Genomic DNA, 22,130 nt, shown 5'->3' on the forward strand with positions numbered 1-22,130 from the left:
ATCTCCATGTGAAATCTAAGGACTGATGCAGAGATGCAGCTGCACTTGCATTGCCCCCACTTGCAATGCTCCCATCCTATTCAGAACAGTGTTTAAAACAAAAACCTATAAACACACTGTATTGTATTTTTAAGGTGCCAAAGACACGTTTAACTGTATGAATACACTATGTCCCTAACATTTTTATAAAATGTGCCCAAAATGTATGGGTGTTTATGGGTTTGAAGAGAACAATGAAATTGGCATTCAATTTGGAGTTAGAGGTTTGTATGTGCCTCAGCTGAAATACTGTTTTGAGAGGGGAAACTGCACTGCATTAGCTCCTATATAAATCCAATTACTCTTGGTGGGCGGTGGGGGAAGACACATTCTCTCATTCTAAACATGCTCTTGTGGCAACTTTCTACCTTCATGATTACCCCAGATCAATAATTTCTGCTAGGTAAGAATGGCAGCCTTAATGTACTCATTAATTAACTGAGCGCTTATCTCATTTGTTATGTTGTTATTTACATGGAAACATAATGGATTTGGGCAGCAAATATATGGTAATATTTCTTCTTCAACTCCTGGCATGTTCTGAGACTCATTTTTATAATCTATACTATCGGGCCTCCTTTCCCCTTTCACACTAGTTTTAATTAAGTCAAACCAGCAGTAAACTTTTTCCAACCTATTCCATGTTCAGCTTTATTCAGAATGAAGTTCTGTCAGCTTCAGTTGAACTTACTTCCCAATATGTTGCAGGTTACAGTCTAAGGGCAGAACTACTCAGAATGCTAAATCAGTCATAGGTGGTGTTATTTTATTTATTTTTGTAATGAGCAATAGTTATGGAACCCTGAGTTTGATCAATACCACAACACACAGGGAGGTGAGCTTTAAGCCTTATCATCCCAGTTGCAATCCTGTAAAAAAAACCCTCATGCTTCTATTAGGCTTGCGGTGGGTTGGGTAAGCTTCCATCACTTGTTGAACAGGGAATGTAGCCTTTAACTGTCCTCCACCCATGTCAACAGCTGCCTTCTCAATAAAGACCCCTCAGGTTTACATACAGTATCCCCAGCTGACACTGGTAAAGAAATGCAGTTCATGGAGTTGTCATGTCACAGGATAAGCAATTCTGCATGTAATAGGGGAGACTGACATTAGAGGATGCTGTTTGGGGGAGTAGCCGCATGTCAAGTGTAATGTGCAGCTCTACCCTAATAAGTGGTAGGGTATTCAAATAGAGCACAGATGGTGCTTCACCTGCGTTTAACAGTTTATGCTGCCCGAATCCAGCATAAAATCATTATGCTATGGTTCACAGCCAAACCAGCAAAGAAAACTCCATGATGTATGAAAAAGATTACACACACACACACACACACACACACACAGACCCGTTAACCTTGGGGGGGGGTTAATGTCTGTGTTTACCCACAATTAAACTGTTGAAACACTCGTGTCTTTCTCTACAGTGAGAACGATAGCAATCTATACGAAAGACCAGAGTTTTATTGTGTATATGAAATGACTGCAGGAGACCATTGCACAATGCAAGAACAGCTGGCCAATAATAAAAGGAACCCAGAGGAAACAGGAATGCAATTGTTTTGCTTATTACAGTGCCACTCACTGTACTAACTGGCTGTGCCGCAGACTTCGAAAGCAAGTTGCTAGAAGACAAAGCGATGAGACATTATTTCCATTTGCAGTTTGTTTAAATATTGCCAGGGAAGCAGCGTGCCTGATCAGTTGCAGAAGGAAACATTCAGAATAAAAGAAAACACATGGGCTTGCATTAACCCAAGACAATTCTAGTGTGTGTGTGTCTGTGTGCACATGCTGTTCATCACCCTAGAAGGGGAAGCCAGGAAAACCCTGGCTGCCAGCCAACAGTTATACAACGATTGCTTCATATGCACTTTAATGGACATTCATAAAGGCACAACCTGGAGAGTGGGCAAAGGTCCTATCGGAGGAGCAACATATTCCTCTTCTCTCAGCAACCGCAACAGAATGTTCTTTTTATTTTGGGGCCAATTGTAGATGTGAGTGTTCTGAAGCCAGGTAGGCACATGCTCCTGTGGGGGAGGGAGGGTGGAAGGCAGCTATATTAAATTCCGTTCTGTATTTCAGCTTTTCAGAAACCTGAAGGCATCACAGTCACAGGCATATACCTTCCCCTCCGTCCCTTTCTTAAGAGCCTTTGCCAAAACACAAGCAATTAGTCATGCTTTGGGTCCCCTCTCAGCTTATGGTGCAATTTGAATAATTCATTGTAGAAATCACCTGTGTGAAACATTGCTGTCAACACATTGTGGCATTAACCATCACTTAGTTTTAATGCTCTTTAACTGACATAAAGTAGACATAGTCCCAAAATGCACTCCCCAGCCTTCAAACTGAGGGACAATGGAAATTATTTTACATCACCACATTCATTTATAGCAGAACCTCCCCTCCAAGTGTCCTCACCAAGGCACCCCAAGGAGGCAAGCAAAGTTCCATGGAGAAAGAGGATCTTGTAGTAAGTGATATCTTCTCACGTAATCACACTTGAGGAGACTGCTGACCCCCGCTCCCGGCAGTGGATCCCCACTAATCCAAATGGTTGGAGAAAACAGCATTCCTGCAGCCTGATCGTCTCAGTGGGATTTGGGAAGAGGAAATTGGGAAAGAGTTGATACTTGGTTGTGAGATTTCCCGGTATGGTACAAAGATGGGGGCAAAGGCAGTTTGCTCTGTTCCTTTTCTAAAGGCTGCTGTGAGATTGCTACCTATCTTTGACAGGACCAGCAGGCTGCATGAACACAACTGCATGTAAGGTCTCTCCACAGCTGCTCATCAAACAGGTGTTTGGTACTATATTGAGCAGAGGGGTTCAAAGCTACCTCATAGATAAGTTCAAAGAGGGGAAATAGAAACAATGGGTATATTCCATCAAAACAGGATAAATTGTGCCAGTCACACTGAATAAAAAGCATACTACTGAAATCAAACTAGACCTTTATCTAAAAATGTTATGAAGCATTTGTCTAAGGTGCTACTTCAAATACTAACATGATTTTATTCAACATTCAAAAAAGGCTTTTGAAGGTTTTTGTCTCGGGTTGTAAAAAGAAATAAAAATAGCATGATTAATCAGTTTTCTTTACCTTTTTTGCATTTGGGAAAAGCACAGGAATGAATCTAAAGTTCATGCTTCCTTGCTGTATAAACTCAATTTGCATCTAAAATATGAAAAACAACATTAGCCCAAATATAATTGTAAGAATTATGCATTCTTATCCTCCAACCATTCTTTGTGCTGGAGCCCATTCCTACTCAACTTGTCTGCTGTATCACATTTCCTGAATCCAGTGGTTATGCTTCACATGTGCAAGCCAGTTTGTGTAGGCCTCTCCTTCTGCACTGAATTTCAGAAGCATCAGGGTGGTGCCAGCTGTTTCTTACACCACATCAGAAACTACATGCCCTGCCCTGCTCAACATTCTCAAACCTTGACAATGCCAGTCACATATTTGGAGGTGGCAGAACTGTGTCTCGTTCCCCTTTCCCTCTCACCTTCACATTGCAAGTACATGTGTCGCAGTGTGCAGGCAACCCATTGATGCATATTCTTGACTGAAGACCCCTAACACTATGTTGAATTGTATTTTCTCATCTGCTGTTTAGGTATACTAGGAAATGATATCTAAATCTCTCTCTGTGTGTTTTAAAGAATATAAAAAAGAAAATCAGTTCCTTACTACAGAACTTGTGTTTTGTTGACAACAATACAGAATAGAATTGTATTTGATTTCTGAAATAACCTGGACTTTTGACCAGCTTAGGGGTTTAATGCCCCCCTGTCCTAATTCAATTCAGCTTGATTTCCGAGCCCCCTACAGTCCATCTCTGGTCCGAAATGAACCTGGATTAGTAACAACTGATGCTCAGGACCTGCTGTGCACACACAGGTGTTTCCTAGGCTTTGGTGAAACCTGTGACACTAGGCTTGTAAGTTGGTTCTCCAAGCTACTTCCCATGTTTCAAATGAGTATCATGAAGAAAAGAAAGGGGTGCTTGACTTATAGCTCAGAAATTGTATCAGGATCTGAGCTCCCCGCTGTCCCTTGTGTGCTGCCAAGACATAGATACCACAAATTTTAGATATCGCAAATACCAGTTGGGTATCTGGGTGAAGAGTCTGGTTAATCTTAAATCACCAGCCATAACTAATCACGACTAAGTCCTACTGAAAGCAGTGGAATATGACTTAGGCTTACATAGCTTTTGCTGAACTGTGCCTTTTGGTTGGTTGGTTGGTTGGTTGGTTGGTTGGTTGGTTGGTTGATTGGTTGATTTATATACAGCCCATCAAAAATGATCCTATGTTGATGCAAAGCAATGTTGGAAGAAAGAAACTCACTAGGTTCTATCCAGCTGCATTATACAGTAGACTGAAATTAATGGACCTGAGTTAGTAATGCCCATTAATTACATTGGTTCTAATCAAAGTGGACTCATGTTGGATAAAGTCCACAGACACTATTGAAACTTCTGCCCAGCTCAGTTGGTTACAGCATGGTGCTGATAATGCCAAGGTTGCGGGTTCAATACATATACAGGCCACATACATATTGTGGCACATACAGGCCACATACATATTCCTGCATTGCAGGGAGTTGGACTAGATGATCCGTGGGGTCCCTTCCAACTCTACAATTCTATGATTCTAAATCAGGAAGCTTTTTCTCCTGTTAGGAGTGCTCATTGTAACAATGTTTGAAGAAATTATGCCTTTCCCTAACAAGACTTGTGCTTCTTTTTCACAGTCTGGCTCTATGTTTTTGTGTCATGTGAAGAAGTCTGATTCACTGGTGGATGTTCTTTTACTTAATACTGTACTTATCTCCCAGCTGAAAGAGGAACCAACTTTGTTGGCAGCTTATTTGATCCGATCAGAAGAAACTCTAGAGAGATTTTGTGAGGGTGTGAGCAAGCTGAGTTTCTGTGGCAATGGGAGGGCCATAAGGGAGAGCAGATCAAATGCATGGAGACAGAGAATACACTAGCTCAGATGGGAATTTCCTTCCCCGCCTGCCCCATGCTTATTTTCATAGGTCAGGCAGTCAGATTTACTGTTGTTTGTGGATTCCCCTCTCTTTCTGGAGTGAATCTGTATGAGGAAGTGCAGGCATGAGATAAGCTCATATTAAGGGACTTGGGGAAAGGGTATAAAGGGATTTAAACAGGCTGCAAAAGCCATAAAGAAAGTCAAGCAGCCAGTCATATACATTTATCTCAAACAGAACTTCTGAGCAGTCGCAAGTAGCACTGCTTCTAAAAAACACTCAGTACTAACAGGGAACACCAACAAAGCGGCACTTAACTGCAGGACTAATGAAGGACAAGACACAAAGGGCAGTTATTTGGGAGAAGGGAAGCTGCAGAACTCTTTTGAAACGGCAAGCACATGTCCTCACTTACCATCCTGTGGATATACTTAGTATGTAAGCCATGCTCATCCTTGTCCAGCTGGGCTTCAGCCCCTTCAACATCCTGTTTGTATTTTGGACTGATTGCTATGATTATCATCACTGTCTTCTGTCAGGGAGAAAGACGCTTTTATGAAATTGTAAAATGCAGTGTGGTTGGGCAGAGCAGCTTGGAAACCTGCCAGTTTGTATTATACGTGATCTGATGTTCCCTGGAAGCATAAGACAATCCAGTGCATTTTGGCAATGAAGCAAAACTAATCTCTGCACACTGTATTTCCTCATACCAGATTTCCAGGCGCTCTCTCTCTCCACTAGTAAATTTTAACATACTTTAAAATGGAGAGGGGAAAAAAAATACATTTTAGCATTGACCAGGTTATCTTCCAGAAACATAAATCTAAAAATATTGTATGCATAAACAATGCACCATTACTGTTTATTAATTGAAACTCTATCACTCTTTCTAGTAGAATATGTCCCCTCTTTCAGGAGAATCTGAATTCTATGCTCAAATAGACCATGATTTGTGACCTCTATAAAATTGTGACCATTAATAAATATCCTTACTTTTGTTTCTGTTTTGTACCTATTCTCTTCTGGTTATGCTGCCTGCCTGTTTGTTTCCAGACCGAATATAAAGTGCTGGTTTCGTCTTTTAAAGTTCTAAACCATTTAGGGTGACCTAAAGGCAAGGGAACCCCCAGTAAGAAGAGGGCTGAGAGCAGGGGATTGGTGGTGGGACAACAATATGTGGTCAGAGGAAAAAGAGGGAGCACACTGGGAGGAGGAGGTGTCAGAAGCTGAAGAGGCAACAGGGTTTAGTGAGCAGGAAGAGGCTGTGGCAGCAGGCAGTCCAGACTCAGGTGGAAGCAGAGGCTGGAGAGGATGGGGACCAGGAGACAGAAATGAGGCAGGCTGCATAGGAATCCAGGAACTCTCCCCCTCCTGCTGTGACCAGCTTCCCACCTCTTGCTCTCTCAGAACACACAGAGGAATGAAGACGGTAGAGCAATGAGATACAAGATGAAGGAGCCTTAGGCTGCTGGGGAAGGAACCGGGGGAGGAGCCTTAGAGAGCAGAGGGAAGGCAGGGACCTTCAGTCCTCACAAATGCCTCATTGGGGCAAGACCTACTCGGAAGAGTTGCCTGGATCACTAGGACTGAGCTGTTTTATTTTTTGAATAAATAGTTAACTTCACTGACATCAGGTGCTTCATTGTTTTATTGCTGACCTGCACCAGACTCCAGCTCCTGACAACGAGCCTGCCTGAGCATGAAGATCAGCCCCATAGGCCCTACTGCCTGGTCCACTAAGAAGATGAACAGCAACTAAGGACATGGCCTTTTCAGTGAGGTTCCCATATTTACAGAATGCCCTTCTACAGGAAGTTAATATGCCCACCCTCATCACTGGTGATTTTTAAAAAGAACCCGTAAGAGCTTTTTCAGTCTCTGCTTTAATTGCTGTGTCCAGAAGCAGTTTGCCAGGTGGGACAGAGACACAACACCAGCTTCTTGGCAGGTGAGTCGCCATGCTGTCATTTCTGCCACCTCCCCGTCCAGGTAAGCAGTAGTGGCTCACTGCTGGGAAGCTAGCGTAGCAGCTGTGCCCCACCAGCTTCAGATTGTGTCTTGATTAAGTTTTACTTTTCATTTGAAGAGGTATAATGAGGATTTTAACTGAATTTTGTTCATACGCACATATACACACACACACCCATGAGCAGCCAATTCACCTTGCTGAAACATTTTTGAGCCTGTTTTCACGATATGGGGACCCTGGAAAGAACTTGTTTATTTTAAAATAATTAAAGTGAAGGCACAATTCTGCCTTCAGCTGTACACTTAGCACTAACACAATGTCATTGTGGAATGCACACAGCTTGTCAACAGTTATTTTAATCTTATGTAGGTCCTCCTTCCCCAAATGCTTTAGACTGCAAGCCTAAACCCCATTTTGCCAGGAGTAAGCCTCCCTAAATTCAGTAGAACTTAACCTCTGAGCAGATATGCTTAGGATTGTGCTCTTTCGTTTGTGATCCTAAAATACTTAGCAGTATCTTCTATGCAAAGCCTCTATGTCAAACAGGGTTCCAAAATGCATGGGCTCCCTATCATGAGGAAATCTGGAAATAGAAAGTGTTTGCAAACTTTTTTCAGACTTCCTGAGAAGATTGGGGTGGGGTGTGCAATGGACATAAAAAGTGCACCCACAAGGATGTTGGGGCATGGCTGGCATAAGCCCCCCCTCCTTCCCCACACATTTGTTTGGAATGCTTGAAAAGGCCTGATGTGTTTATTTTATTTTGTTATGCATTTATAAGCTAAAAACACAAATGTTTTTGCTTCTGCATGCAACATTTAAAAACCTAAACAAATAAATATGTGGCTAACACAGGCATTTTACAGATCTATGAAAGCCAAGTTCTCCTATCTCAGAAGGCTCACATTTTAAATTAGACAGAATGGGTGGGGAGGCAAGGGTAGGAACAACATGAATAATTAAGTCACAAGGGGGGCAGGAGATGCTTCTGTTTCAGTCCGTGGGTTCTTACCAGTATTGTCTTAAGGACTGATTCCTTAAGGATTGCTGTTGAGCTGCCTATGCCCAAAACTGTCTTTGAGCTGCCTGTGGAAAATGCTTGCACAAGAACCACCTCCCCCCCGCCTTTACTTACATCACTCAGGTAGCGTTCCATCCACTTGATAATGTCAATACCTCGAACTGTGTCCTCAAATATATCAATCTATAAGAACGGGAAAATATTAACATTTCTTCAGCTCTGTGCGCAGAGGCAAATATTTCCATCAATACAAAGAAGATTCACAAAGTATCTCCAATGCATATTGAAGGCATATGACTTCACTCAAAGAATCCTGGGAAGTTTAGTTTATTCTTCACAAAGCTACGATTCCCTGCAACCTTAAACAACAGGTCCCAGGATGCTTTGGGGGAAGCCATGCTCTTTAAATGTTTATTGGATGTGCTTTGAAGGCATAATATGGTTCTACCCTCAATGTGTAGTTTCCCAGTTCAAAAGTTGAGGTGCAAGTGTACATAGTCTAACAAGGCTCTCTATTCACAAAGAGCCAGGGCATTTCTGCAGCTTGGTAAGTTTCTGCTAGCAATATCACAGCTGACAAGGAATCTCCAGGGACTTCAGCTAATTATTTTCCCCTTCTGTCACCTGAGACCAACTCCAGATGGGTCTTTGACAGCAGGTGTATTCTGCAAAAACCGTATACACTTTCAGTGTATTTTAATGGTTTTGTTCTGGACCTCCTGCTCCTCCTCCTGCTTCAAAAATGTTCTTCTGTACTACTGCATTATTGACTCTGTACTGTCCTCCTCTGATTCCATCCAATCCTTTGTTTCAATTTCCACCATCTGCCTTCCCCTCCATGGTCTTTAGCAACACTGAGCCATGGCTCCATATCACCTTGCCTAGTATTCTGCAAGATTGAACCCCAGTTTGTCAAAAGTGGCAAAGAATCACACCTTTCCCCCTCTAGAAAAAAGAAGCATTATTCAGAGTTTGTGAGGTCATTCCATCTTGTCCCCTGTGCTGTTGTGTAGGATTCTTGTATTCCAAGACAGTTCACTGCCTGGGGTTTCGGCTGTGATGCAAAGTTTAGACCCCTGTTTAACCTTGAACTCCTTCAGTGACCTTGAGGGAAAATACAGTGATACCTCTCAAGATGAAATTAATTCGTTCTGCGAGTTTTTTTGTCTTGCGATTTTTTCGTCTTGCGAAGCACGGATTTTGGAAAAGCTTCAAAAATCACCAAAGTCTTCAAAAACCTCAAAAAAGGCTACCACACGCGTGCTATGAGTTGCTCCTCGAAGTCAAGTCGCAACTGCACCCCCTGAATGCACGGTTTTAAGAAAAAGGAAACAAACTTGCAAGACAAAGGAAACAAACTTGCAAGACGTTTTCGTCTTGCAAAGCAAGCCCATAGGGAAATTCGTCTTGCGAAGCAACTCAAAAAAGGAAAAACTCTGAAGTCTTGCGAGTTTTTCGTCTTACGAGGCACCACTGTACAACCCTATCCACACTTGCCCTGAAGCCCTATTGAACACAGTGTGACTTGCTTCCAAGCAAAACTGCATAAGCTTGTATTGTACAGGTGATGTAGAAACAGTTTCAATGTTCCAAAGGATTGTCAGTACAACCTTACTCCACTTAGTGTATTACATAAACTTTGTGTTGGAATTTCAAATACACCACTTAAGCCTCTTCCCCCCTTATTCATATATTTAGGGTTTGAGTACATGCCCCTGTATACAAGATTCATCAGCGCAGGCAGGAACATTAAAAAGGAAGACGAAGCTTTAAAGATATAGACAACCGATTTCATACATTCTTGATTGAATTCCAGCAAAGGGAAACACCCTTCCAGAATAGAGTACTTACAGCTGTCTGAAATCCATTTACAAACAAAAAGTTCACAAATTTCATGACCTCCTCAGCTGTGTCCACAGAGTAGGTTATGAAGACTTTACCTAAGAGAGATGATCAAAGTATTGTTCAAAGTACTAGAAAAAAAGCGCTTGCCTTTTCTTTGTTATATTAGCACAGAACAGACAATAAGCTCTATCTTGTTTGGTTTAGATAATAGTCATAATAATTTATTACTTATACTCCACCTATCTGACTGGTTTGATTATTATTTGTACAATGGAGCTGAACTGGCTCACTGTCTTGTGATCATGCTAGGCATCTCCATTAGAGACCTCTAGAATACCTTTAATTTGTCCCATGTCCCTGCTCTGACAAGCAGAAACCCTCAGAGTATATGACACTTTCAATGGAAAATGCTCCTTCTCCAACCACCTAATGATTCCTGGACCCTAACGTTAAAAAATTGAAAGTTCATAAATACGACTGTTATAAGCCATGAAAATGTCACTTCCTCCTCCAGGCACTTCCTCCTAATCCTTCTAGCTGTCTGTTCTCCAGATTAATTGCATGGTGCCTGCTTAACACTTTGAACTGCATGCTACTTTGAACCCCAAAATGTGGATGTGGTTAAATCAAGGACATGGGGAGTAGCAAGAACCTCAGGCCTAGCAGAGTTGTATCCTGGCAGTCTCCACCTGGAATAGTTTCAGGCCCTTTAAGGTTATAGCTGGGCTTCTGGTGAAAAGGATCCACTTCCAGGACAACTAGAAGATACCAATTTTAAAAGGCCATGCCCTGGTGTTATCTGCTGTTAGGCTGAGGCAGCACTAGAAGTTGCTGTGATCAGCAGGAGAGTGTGGTTCTATGTATGCATGATTCTGCTAGGACTGGACCATCCACTTTCTTCACTAACCAATGCTATGGCTTTATACACAATTTTCCAAACATGGCGGGGGGGGGGGGGACTTACGCAGCTCTTCTGGCAAATTACTTGTCCTCAGTGTTCCCCTGACTGCAAAATTACTTGGAGGCCTTGGGATGGCAGCTGGGCATGGTGGGCCATTAGGCTGAGCCATGGAATCAGAAGGGCACCTATAGATGTCCTCATGAGCGCCATAAGCCTTGGATGATGCTCCACCATGCAGTAGTTGGTTCTGAAACTGGCCACTAGGAAAAACATGAAGAGTCATTATAAAATGTTAAAAGCTGCTGATTCTAACAGCACATGCGTGAGGCCTGTTTTTAATGAGAAAATTTTCCTTTTATGAAAAAGTCACTTTAGCAATAAAAAGGTGGCTCAATGCATGACTGATCTCATGCTGTCAGCTCCTGAAGAGATCACAAATAGCCTACGACAGTCTCTCTAGGAGGCCCTCCAGCATCTTTCCAGAGGCTGCTTAAAGATCCACGAGCCCCACAATAAGCCCAGGGCAGGGAGCATGTGCCACTAGCCCCTGAAGAGACCACCAGAGGTCTAAAAGAATTCATTATTTTAGCTTTTAATTTTGCTTGTTCTAATATCTTAAATTTCAAAGTTCCTGCTGTGCATTGGCCAAAAACTGGGTTATAAATGTAGCAAAAAAGAGATAAACGTACTTGGCATTCTGAAAAACTCTCTCTGTGTGATATAAAAGCAGTCTGGTACTGTGAATCACCCAGGCCTTTATACCAGGTCCAGCACAGTCAGTGATCGGGGATTATGGGAGCTGTAGTCCAAAATGTTGGAAAGGCACCTGATTGGGGAAGGCTGTTTAGACCTACTTTAGCTGCCACAGTTAAAACAACACCTTATGCATACCAATAGCACCACTGCCAGAGTCAAGACAGCCTCTCTCTTGCTTCCGCCAGCTTCTTGCTGCTGCAATTTCCCAGTGAATCTCAGGACAAACTTACTACAATCTTTTAAATTCTCCAGAAGAGCTCTCTCTCTCAGGGAGCCTTTCTTCATTACATTGAGGAGAAGGAGGACTGGAATAATTTGGGATTATTTGCCGGCCAGGATGGATGGCTCTTACACAAGGGCCGGGAACAGGAAGCCGTGGTTGAGGTGGATGTGCGAAGTGTTGGTAGCGTGTTTGCCCATCTAAGAGTAGAAAAGGAAAATTTGAGCCACTGCATAGTTAAGTCACCTTTGAACAACAGAATTTAACAAAACAGCTAATGAATATGATCAAACTACAAGTTTAGCACATTGCACCAACTAGAATCGATAGGCTTAAGCATGAAATTGTGTACTAGAAAATGGTCTCTGTCACTTTAAGCAGAACTTCCAATTTGCTGAAGGTGATGCCCGCGATGTAGTGGCAGGCCGTAAAGTTCGCTTCACTAGTTGAGTGATGGGAATAGGTTCACAGTATACCTAATGGGAATGATCCACTTTTTTACTTCCAGAAAAGGTTAGCAGTATGTTGCCTCACTCTGGAAGATATGGCAGATTTGGAATTGAGAATCTTGACAATTAAGAAAATTGCCAGTGTTGTGAACAGACTAAAATGGTGTGAAATAAAATTATGAGCATCAATACTGGAGGGTTGTTTTTGTTTACGTTCACAGTGCAATCAGGTTTCTCTCCTTGAAAACCTTGTGCACAATTCAGCCAAAGTCAAGCATTTCTACTAGGGATTTAAGTAAGTGCTTCACTGTCCCACTGAAATCAATAGTCTTAAAATTGGTTAGTTGTAGATAGATTGTGTTTTGTATTTTTCATGGTTTTCTTACGGTTTTAGATTTTAAGAAAACACCTGGCCAAATTAAGCACTCTTTCAGCAAACTAATGAATAGGATAGAGGAACAGGGCAACCCTTTGCATACTGACAGCAAAGGAAGCACTTGATTTTTTGACTGATTACTATAATCCAGTCTGATTATGAGTTATAGAAAAGTGGGAAACAAATGTTGGAAATAAACGAATAAATAAATGAGGCTTACTTGTAGATCAGTGTGGGGAGGATTACGGCCTTAGACGCCATGTTAACTCATTGAAATGAACAAAGTGTGATCATAAACTCAAAAAGCTACAAGACTCGTGACAGAAATGCAAGAACTAGGAATGCTCCAGCTCCAGCAATTTATCTTGCCCTTCCTTCCATGGGAATATGAGCTGGTTTCACCTCCAGCAATCACATACCTGTGATTTGAATACTAGGAACTCCCTTGCAAAAGTAACATTCATTTCAGAAGGCATTATCATTGAGAGAATGCAGCTGAAATGCAGTGCTGAGTCTATTATGAATATAAGAGAGCAGATGCCCTGGCTAGATGGCTGCCTGGGAGCACAGCACACTAGATTGTTTCTGTCTAGAAGGTGCACATTAGAACACATTAAGTACAAAACCCTATTGTGAGCGATGATTGCCCAGTAATCATTGGAAATGTGAAAAGCTGTCAGGAAGCCATTTTATGCCTCGTAGAAGATAGGAAGTTAGTAAGCAAAATACTGCCTCCAGCTCTGAACAAGTATGTTGGTTTGGGGTTTTTGTGGGGTGGGGGGAGGCTCTTGCAATATGGCTCAAATTACATAATGGCTCATGTTTTAAAGAAAGTGTTGTTCAAGTAGCACTGTTAAACTAGTATATATTTAACAGGGTGAGAAATGAGGGGGCGGTGTAGTCTGGGTCCATTTAGCAAGTAATTTTTGTCTTTATGTTCTAGGTTTCCCTTTTAGCATGGAAAGTGAGGTGATCAAATCTGATGTGATAGTGGCTCAAACTTTGAACACTTCCATGGAAAGGCATGATGAACCAGACTGTCCCAGGCCTGGGGATTCCTGTGCATTTTCAGCTATCCTCCTAATTATCACTTATATCTTTTCAAATACAGTGGTACCTCGGGTTAAGAAATTAATTCGTTCCAGAGGTCCATTCTTAACCTGAAACTGTTCTTAACCCAAAGTACCACTTTAGCTAATGGGGCCTCCCACTGCCGCTGCGCCGCCGCACAATTTCTGTTCTCATCCTGAAGTAAAGCTCTTAACCCGAGGTACTATTTCAGGGTTAGCGGAGTCTGTAACCTAGTGCAGCTTTGCGCAAGAACGTGGCACAGTATGGGCACGTGGTGGGATTGCTTCTAGTTGGAAGCATCAGGGTGCCAGAATGCAGGGATGACACGAAAGAGGAAATGGCATCCAAATATCTGTCAGGTAACAACACTGGCAGATGGCTATAAAAGCCATAAGACCGCCAGGGAAGATGAGAAACAGTGAGGTGAGTAAATTCACTATAATGGGGAATCTAAAAACAGCTATAACTTTTCACAGAAGTGAATGAAACTTGTAGCCCCTCCAGAGTGTGGAGCCTGATAAACTGTAGGCAGATACCCATAGGGGTTTTAATGCAGGAGCAGGGCACCTTTCACGTTTCCTCCCCTAAACACAGACATTACAATTTCTGCAGTACAGCATGAACCTGGGAACTGAGGGAAGGCAGGGGTGTTGAGGGAAAGAAATGTCTACATTGATTTGCTCAGGGGAAGGAGGGGTGGAAAGTTAGCATTAATTGCCAGGAAGGACTGGGTTGGTGGAGGAAATGTCACTCTGAGTAAGGCCCTTGTTACTCCAAGGGTCAGTGGTGGTGGAGGGTAGACACTTCCCACCACAGATTTTTGGGGATATGTTAGAGATCTCTCCATAGGAGAAGGCATTTAATGGTGCAATCAGAAATCACCCTGATTTGCCTTGTAATTTTGGGTACATACAGAGTTGATGCATACTCTTAGTCTAGTTTTAGCAAGTTGATAATAGAGAAAACTATTGAATCTTCAAATTCTGGCAGAAAGGAAGGAGAAAAATGATGGAAGTGATTAAAGAATGAAAAAGGGAAATATAATATTATCAGGACAGGAAGTTATAGTAGAGAAAAGCAAGTGCCAGATCACAAAATGTGAGGATTAGATTAGCAGAGATTTCTCGTTCAGCTGAACTGTGCAGCTGATTTGTTGAATGGAATCCCCAGCCTTTATGAGGCCACTGGTATAGCTAAGAACTGCAAACATAAAAGTGGATGGCAAGAAATGCTAGAAGCCAGAAGCACACGTTTCTTATGATTAAATATAGTTGGAAAAACTGTGCAAAATTCTCTAAGCTACTTAGGAAAAAAAGTATTCTGAATACCTGACTAGTTAACTTACATGGATTCTGGCAATGTAAATCCCCAGGAATGTAGTATCTAGGATGCCACTGAGATTGTGGGGAAGGATGGGCCAGTTGTGGGAACACAGGATATGGCTGAGGGTCCATCTGTGGTAACTCTCTGGACATCAGAGGCCTTGGAAGGTCTTGGAGGTTAAACACGGAAGTAAGTGGCAATGGAGGTTCTAGCTGCCTGATGCCCATAAGATCCAGAGGCTGAGAATCATATCCTGCATCTTCTGTTCGTAGGTCTATTGGTGATCTATTACATTGAGTTTGGTTTAGATTTGCATTCTCCTGACTTTCATCAGATGAATTTTGGTGAATGTCAGATGAGCTTTGTTGCAGACCACTAGAATTGTGTCCAGTGTCAGGAGAATCAGCTGAAGGCCTAGACCTCAGCAGCTGGTTCCTTTTGTCTATAGATAAAATATGAAGTTCTGATGAAGCTGTTGATTCAGTGAATGGACCAGGAGGTATCTCCCTTCTAGAATCCTGGCATCGTTGCAGGTGATTGTGGTTAGACGCTTCCAGATCAGCATTATTATAATCCACACGATTAAGGTGCTTGCAGAAACATGATTGCCTAGTCAATGAATGAGAAGCCATTTGAGATGGATAAGATCCTATGGGCACCAAGTTCTCTATATTTTCACCAGAAGGGTCCAAAGCCTCTTCCAGTGAATGCTCTGGAAATGGCGACCAATCTCCAGTTTCATCATGTTCAACTGGTATACTTCGACCCATCGCAGCACCTAAAAATAGAAAAGAAATACAGTACAGTATAAGGTGTCTATTGATTTGTTATGCATAAAATACAAGCAAAGATGTTTGATCTTGTGAACAACTTGGATAGCTCAGTTGGTTAGAACATGGTGCTGATAATGTCAAGGTTGCAGGTTCAATCCCCATATTACTAGTACTACTAAATTTATTTATACCCTGCCCTCCCCGGCTAAAACCGGGGCTCAGAGCGGCTAACATCAAATATATAACATATTACTATAAAAACAAACAATTAAAATACATCCTAAATCAAATCAGAATCAATCAGAAATCCAATACGATGGCAACCTGCAAATTAGGGATGTGGACCTTAAATGCTCACCAGGCCTAACTGTTTATACTGATCTTGTATGAGCCTGTGAGAAAAGTTGGGGGGCCACTTTCATGCAAGTTCTTATAAGGAGAAAGGGGGAGTCAGACTGGACCCTGGCCAAAGGCTTGGCAGAACAGCTCCGTCTTGCAGGCCCTGAAAGATGTCAGATCCTGTAGGGCCCTGGTCTCTTGTGATAGAGCATTCCACCAGGCCGGGGCCACAGCTGAAAAGGCCTTGGCCCTGGTTGAGGCCAGTCTAATCTCCTTGAAGCCCAGGACCTCCAATATGCTATTATTTACGGACCGTAAGGTCTTCCGTGGGGCATACCAGGAGACCATATGGGACAGCTAGATATTCCTGCATTGCAGGGAGTTGAATTAGATCAGGGGTTGGCAAACTAAGGCCTGGTGGCCGGGTGTGGTCCACCGGGCCCATTAATCTGGCCTGCAAACCTTGCCACCCGCTCGGTCAGTCCTTGTGCTAAACCGGCCTGGCACGGAAGCCTCGCCGCACGGGGACCGACTTCTGTGACACTGGCGCGGCTTCTGCAGCCAATCTGAAGCTGCAGGTGCCTCTGGGTGATGCCCTTTCCTTCCCACTGAGGCGGCCACGTATGGCCAAGAGCCAAGTGGGAGGAAGCAGTGGTGGCGGGGAGGCTGCCTCCACCGCCCAGGCCAGCGGCTTGGGCTCTGCGTCCTGCAGACCCCTGGCCGAGGCAGAGGACAACGACGCTGCCGAATATGAGGTGGCAGCCGCGGCGTCCTTTCCGGAGAGGGGGTTCTTCCGGGGGGGGGTGTGCTTTTGGGAGAGGGTGGGTCTGGCCCCCCACAAGGTCTGAGGGACAGTGGACCAGCCCTCTCCTGAAAAAGTTTACTAACCCCTGGACTAGATGATCCCTTACAGCTACAATTCTATGATTCTATGCTCAGATACCTGCAAGCAGAATTAAGTTGGGCACAAGCCACATTGAGTGGCCCCTTACCCCCAATCTTTTTGTTTCATACCCAACCCATTGCCCCTGTCTCCAGGTGAGATGTGTGTGTTTTATGCCAGTGTTGGAAGGCATTTGGCATTCTTTCAAGGAAAATTTTTCACAGCAAGCAGCACACTGTTTACCCATCTCTGATGTGATTCGTGATTAGACAGCCAAGAGATTACGATGCATTTTATCATCACTGGTTGAATGTTTTTTGAAGAATTAAATTAACTCTGCATAGTTGTGGAGCAAAAATACTAACCTGTTAGGGACGCCATTTCAATATTTTTAAAGAAATCCGTCGATAGATGTACCAACTGCAGATGCAACTGCGCAGGGGAAGACAAAAATATCATAGCTGAGGATCAGAGCTAAACTTTTGATCACAATGATCTCTCAATATGGATTCTTAGTCTGTGGCAGCATTCCTATCTAGTCTTCTGTACCATAGATGCTGTGTTGGTTTGGATCCTTAGAACCTGGTGTTCTGGTCTATTTTTTTCTATTTTTTTCTTAAAAGTGGGCTCTGGTAATAATAGGTTAATAAAAGGTTCATTTATGCAATATATTGTTTGTGACTGTCTCCAACACATCCCACGTCTTTTTTCACTATGATTTTATTTATAAAATAGCAACTCTTCCCTGTTCCATTCTAGCTATTACACCTTCCCAAAGGACCTTTCATGCTTTTTAGGGTCTCTGATACACAAATATTAATAAATCCCCCTGCTACGCAAAATGTTTTTAGTTTGACACTGTCCTCCATGGTACAACACTTCAGAACCAAGAGTTAATACTTGTTAAGGACATCCTACTTTAGCTCTCCTGAGTTTTCATTTTACAGCATCCATTTGGGCTCTGGGTGTATGGGTAAAATACCCCGAATTTCATAGCTTGTGACTTATCTAAATTAGCAATTTCCAATTCCATATTGCATCTCTTTTATGGAGGCAATAAACACATAAAACTAGGTAGAGGTGAGAATATTCTTTGTTAAACCCCTTAGAAGTTTTAGTTACAGTTAAGAGATATGCATTTTGTTACATAAATTTACCACAGAATGTCCAAGTATGGAGTTGGTGACAGATTTGGATTGGAAGGTGATGCAGGAGAGGGAGGGTGCAAGCCTTTGCCTTTGCACTTTAGCCCCAAATCAAGCCAGTGCCCTCCGAAAGCTGCGATTACCCACAGATGGAAAACCTAAAGGACTTAGGATCCTAACAAGTGAGTGTTTGTTTCTCCATTCTGACCTGTGCAGCTCTCTGGTCCAAAAATCCGTGCGTTTAATTTGAGGAAGCACATGTTATTCATGGTTAATTTTTCTTGCCAAGTTTGGAAGAATAATAATGTGTTCCAGTAGAGCTGATTTGATGTGTTCCTTCAAGCCTCACTCATTTTGCAGTTGCATAAAGGGAAAAGTTCAATATTAAAACTGAAACAAATCCAATTTAACTTCTTCAGTTTCTGCTGAGGAGAAACCACTGAAAACTGCCTGCACATAACTAGAGTCCTGTGGACTTAAACTGTAGTAACCTCCACATCATCAGAATTAATCACTTAAAAATGTATTTCTCTCTGGAGGAACATAAACAGGCATGATGAAAATCTACTCCTAAATGAAATACAATAGGAAATCTGCTGACTAGGTCAGAGAACAATCCTGTCCCCCCTCTTCCTTCTTTAACCTCTAAAATATCAGGCTGAATCTCATCCTTTCCCAAAGGACTGCAAAACCAAAAAATACATGGAAAGAAAAAAGCACCCATTAGTAGCAGAAAGTGAGATCAAATGGACACTGCAACTAGACAATCACTCTGCAATTTATTTTTAAAATGAATGTTTTTTGTTTCCTTTTTTGCTTCATGGTCACGATGATTTTTTATTGTAACTGCAGAGATGTTGGAAGAGAATAAAAAAGACCCAGGAGAACATTTTCATACTGTATCCTCAGCTTGAGGAAAGTTCATTCTGACTTTTGTTTCCAAAGGATTGGGGCAAAAATAATTCAATCCTGGTTTGAACAGCTCTCATCTCTGTCTATAATACGGTCTTCAACCCTCCACTTCCCAAGTCATCTGAATATACAATGAATATATCAGCGCGGCAGGGAAGTATTAATAGTGCGGCAGTGCCAATGTTAAAAAAAAATACTCTTAACCTCAGGGTCGTGGGTTTGAGGCCACTTTAGGCAAAGGTATCCTGCACTGCAAGGGGTTGGGCTAGATGACCCTTGTGGTCCCTTCTAACTCTGCAATTCTATGGTTCTATGGTTTATTTAATTTATGATGACATTTCTACCTCACCTTTCCTTCAAGGAGCTCAAGGTGGCATACACAGTCCTTTCCCTTCCCTGTTTTATCCTCACAACAACCCTGTGAGGTAGACTAAGTTGAGAGAGCATGACTGGCCCAAAGTTCTCCAGTGAGCTTTCCATGGCTAAGTGGGGATTTGACCCAGGGTCTCCCCGGTCTTAGTTACACACTGCACACTGCTATGAAAACTTATAGCACTGATCATCTGTTCAAGGCGTGCATATGCACAGATACTTGAAAGCATGGGAACATAGGTTTTTGCATTATACTGACTTACACTCTTGAACAGTCTAGCTCAAAATTGCCTGCATTAACAAAATTTAGGATCTATTAACTCTTATGTTTTCTCTCCCTTCCTTGTCAAAACTACATTATGCAACACAAATTCCTTCTGCAAATTGCTCTGGAGGTCTTCAGTGAGAGATTTGGCAGAAAACTCAAGCTCTTGTGAGTAGGCTGTTCCAAATCTGAGTTGCAAAAGGCCCAGACAGAGAGGCGGTCTTACATTTGGCCTGTCAGCATGGTTGAAGGACTAGGAAACACTAGAAGCACGGGAGCAGTTTCCCCTTAGCTAAAAGAAAGAGGCACAGAAATGTTGATAACTAAATGACTGTGCCAATGGATAACAGTCATTCAGGCTTCCAAGATGTGGTAGATGAGTAGTAAGAGAAGCAGATGCTAATAACTAGCTAATAATTTATCATGGATGAGTTCATATTGATGGCTGAAATGCACAACATAATAAGATTCAACATTTAAGAAAGATCACATCTTACTCTCATGCTCAGTTCCAAATTCACACTGCTTAGTACAATTCTTCATGTAGATTTTTTGAAATCTGTGTAGTTTCCTGCTTAAAGGCTTGTCTCGGCCTACAAGATTTCCAAAGAACAGGCCTCGCTAAACCAGCCTGCTTTTGATTAAACTTTTTCTGACAGGAAGAGAAAGAATGCACAGTGAAGAATGGCGTACTAGGTAAATTCCTCCCACTTCAAAGGCCTTCAGTTTCATGCTGTTTAAGACAGGCCCATAGCTAGGATTCAGGCATGTGAAGAAAAGAGAGGAAGCAGACTATTGAGTGTATATATATATATATATGTGTGTGTGTGTGTGTGTGTGTGTGTGTGAGAGAGAGAGAGAGAGAGAGAGAGAGAGAGAGAGAGGGGGCAGAGGGAATAAGAGAATTACGTACACTTGCCTTCATATGCTTTTGTCACAGCATTTTTCTTAAATTAAAAAGGGTACAGGACAAAAGACGCATGTCCAAAAGAACTATTTATCAATCTCACTATTCTGCTTTCAACAGCACTCAGTTCTGCATATTTCATAGTAACATTTAGCAATCTAAGGCATGGAACCCTAGCGACAACCTTCTTCAGCTATAGGTCTGTGACAATGTCCCTCTCCCATAAAAAGTGTGTGTTGTTTATTAATGTATTTCTATTTGTTATCTTGTATTATTTATTAATCTCTGACAACTAAATCCACTAACATTACTAATTTGCTTAACCATTTAACTAGTAGCAATCACTTGTGAGCCCCGTAAAAACACACCTTTTGAAAATACCAAATCCATTTCAAATTGGAAGCCATACAGAGGTCGACACTTCTCACACCCATATGTTTAAGTAAGCTCGTTTTGCATTGCATATACGGAGGAGCAGAAGAATCGCAGCCATGGTCTCTCAGCCTGTGAGGATCTGCTGTAGCAAGGCCTGACATTTCCCCACGACAGTACTGCAGATGTACAGGACAACAGAAGCAAACTTTCTGTGTTTTCAAAATATTTGTCTTCCCCACTGATAATCGGATATAACTACCTGCAAAGTGGTCACCAAAGCTCTTAAGCACAGCCCTTTTGCTACTGGAGAGAATTGGCAACCAAGAAGAGCACACCCAGACAGAGAAGAACAAACCACATGAGAGAAAGTGGGTCAGCAGCTAGTGAGAAATATATAAGGAAGTGGGGTGGAAGGACCTTTGAGAACTTACCTTAGACCCCAGAAGATGACTAGGGAGGCAGAGAGGACCACCCTAGCCTTGCTAGGGTCCTTCTTCTCTTAGGACTTCTTCTCTTCCCCTCCCTTTTCTCTCTCTCTCTCTCTGTTTTCCTCTGCCTTCCTCTGCCAGGTAAGTTGCTGAACAGGCTTTCTGTACCAGGAAGTAAAACAGTCTATGCAAATCACACAGAAACAGAGCGGGACGCCTCTTTCTGAAAAGCCCAGAGGGCAGACAAGGGGGGAAATGCAATCGATAAGAGAGCAGAACGACGTTAAAAATTGACTAGAGATTGTAAGGAGGCGAAGCTCTTTTTCTTTCAGATGTTCGGGGAAGTGGGAGAAGAGGGGATTCTACTTTAATTTCTGACAGAGAAGAAGTATGAAGATCTTCACTTTGTGTTACAGAGTGGGAGAAGGTAGAACAGCTGAATCAAATTTTCTTAAATTACATTAGCTACAAATGTACATTAGCTACAAATACGCCACTACATTGTACAATTCTAAATGCTAATATGAGAGTTTTCAGGTTAGGATATGATGGGTGTTAATTTTATTGTTGAAAAGTGAGGTGTACATCAGTGGACTTGGCTTTAGGTGCCGTTTGTAAAAATGTGTGATTAAAAAAAACCCCCCCAAGCAACAAGACTTAAACATCTTTCAGTATAAAGTATATAATTTAAAGTGGAACATAGCACAAGAGCCTGGTTTTAATGTGGCCAATCCTGGGAAACCTAGAAAAGCTGT

The 22,130-nt window shown here is 42.3% G+C and overlaps 1 protein-coding gene across 2 annotated transcripts; it reads right to left on the reverse strand.

Moving 5' to 3' along the window:
- Positions 1-1,482: 1,482 nt before the first annotated feature.
- Positions 1,483-21,544, reverse strand: TRAF3IP2 (TRAF3 interacting protein 2). 2 transcript variants are annotated; one of them, XM_081857131.1, is made up of 10 exons: positions 21,379-21,544; positions 17,337-17,403; positions 14,999-15,754; positions 11,768-11,957; positions 10,845-11,041; positions 9,887-9,975; positions 8,150-8,218; positions 5,461-5,577; positions 3,144-3,218; positions 1,483-2,069 (listed from the first exon to the last, which is right to left on the reverse strand). In XM_081857131.1, exons 2-10 carry the CDS (start codon positions 17,350-17,352, stop codon positions 1,923-1,925), a joined length of 1,656 nt encoding a protein of 551 aa, XP_081713257.1. In that variant the 5' UTR covers positions 17,353-17,403; positions 21,379-21,544; the 3' UTR covers positions 1,483-1,922. The 2 variants fall into 2 exon arrangements, with proteins under 2 accessions (XP_081713257.1, XP_081713256.1); XM_081857130.1 differs by lacking the exon at positions 21,379-21,544 and having other exon boundaries at positions 17,337-17,445.
- Positions 21,545-22,130: the final 586 nt, after the last annotated feature.

Source organism: Podarcis erhardii (assembly GCF_964252035.2).
Source record: "Podarcis erhardii genome assembly, chromosome: 3".
NCBI classification, from domain to species: Eukaryota; Metazoa; Chordata; class Lepidosauria; order Squamata; family Lacertidae; genus Podarcis; species Podarcis erhardii.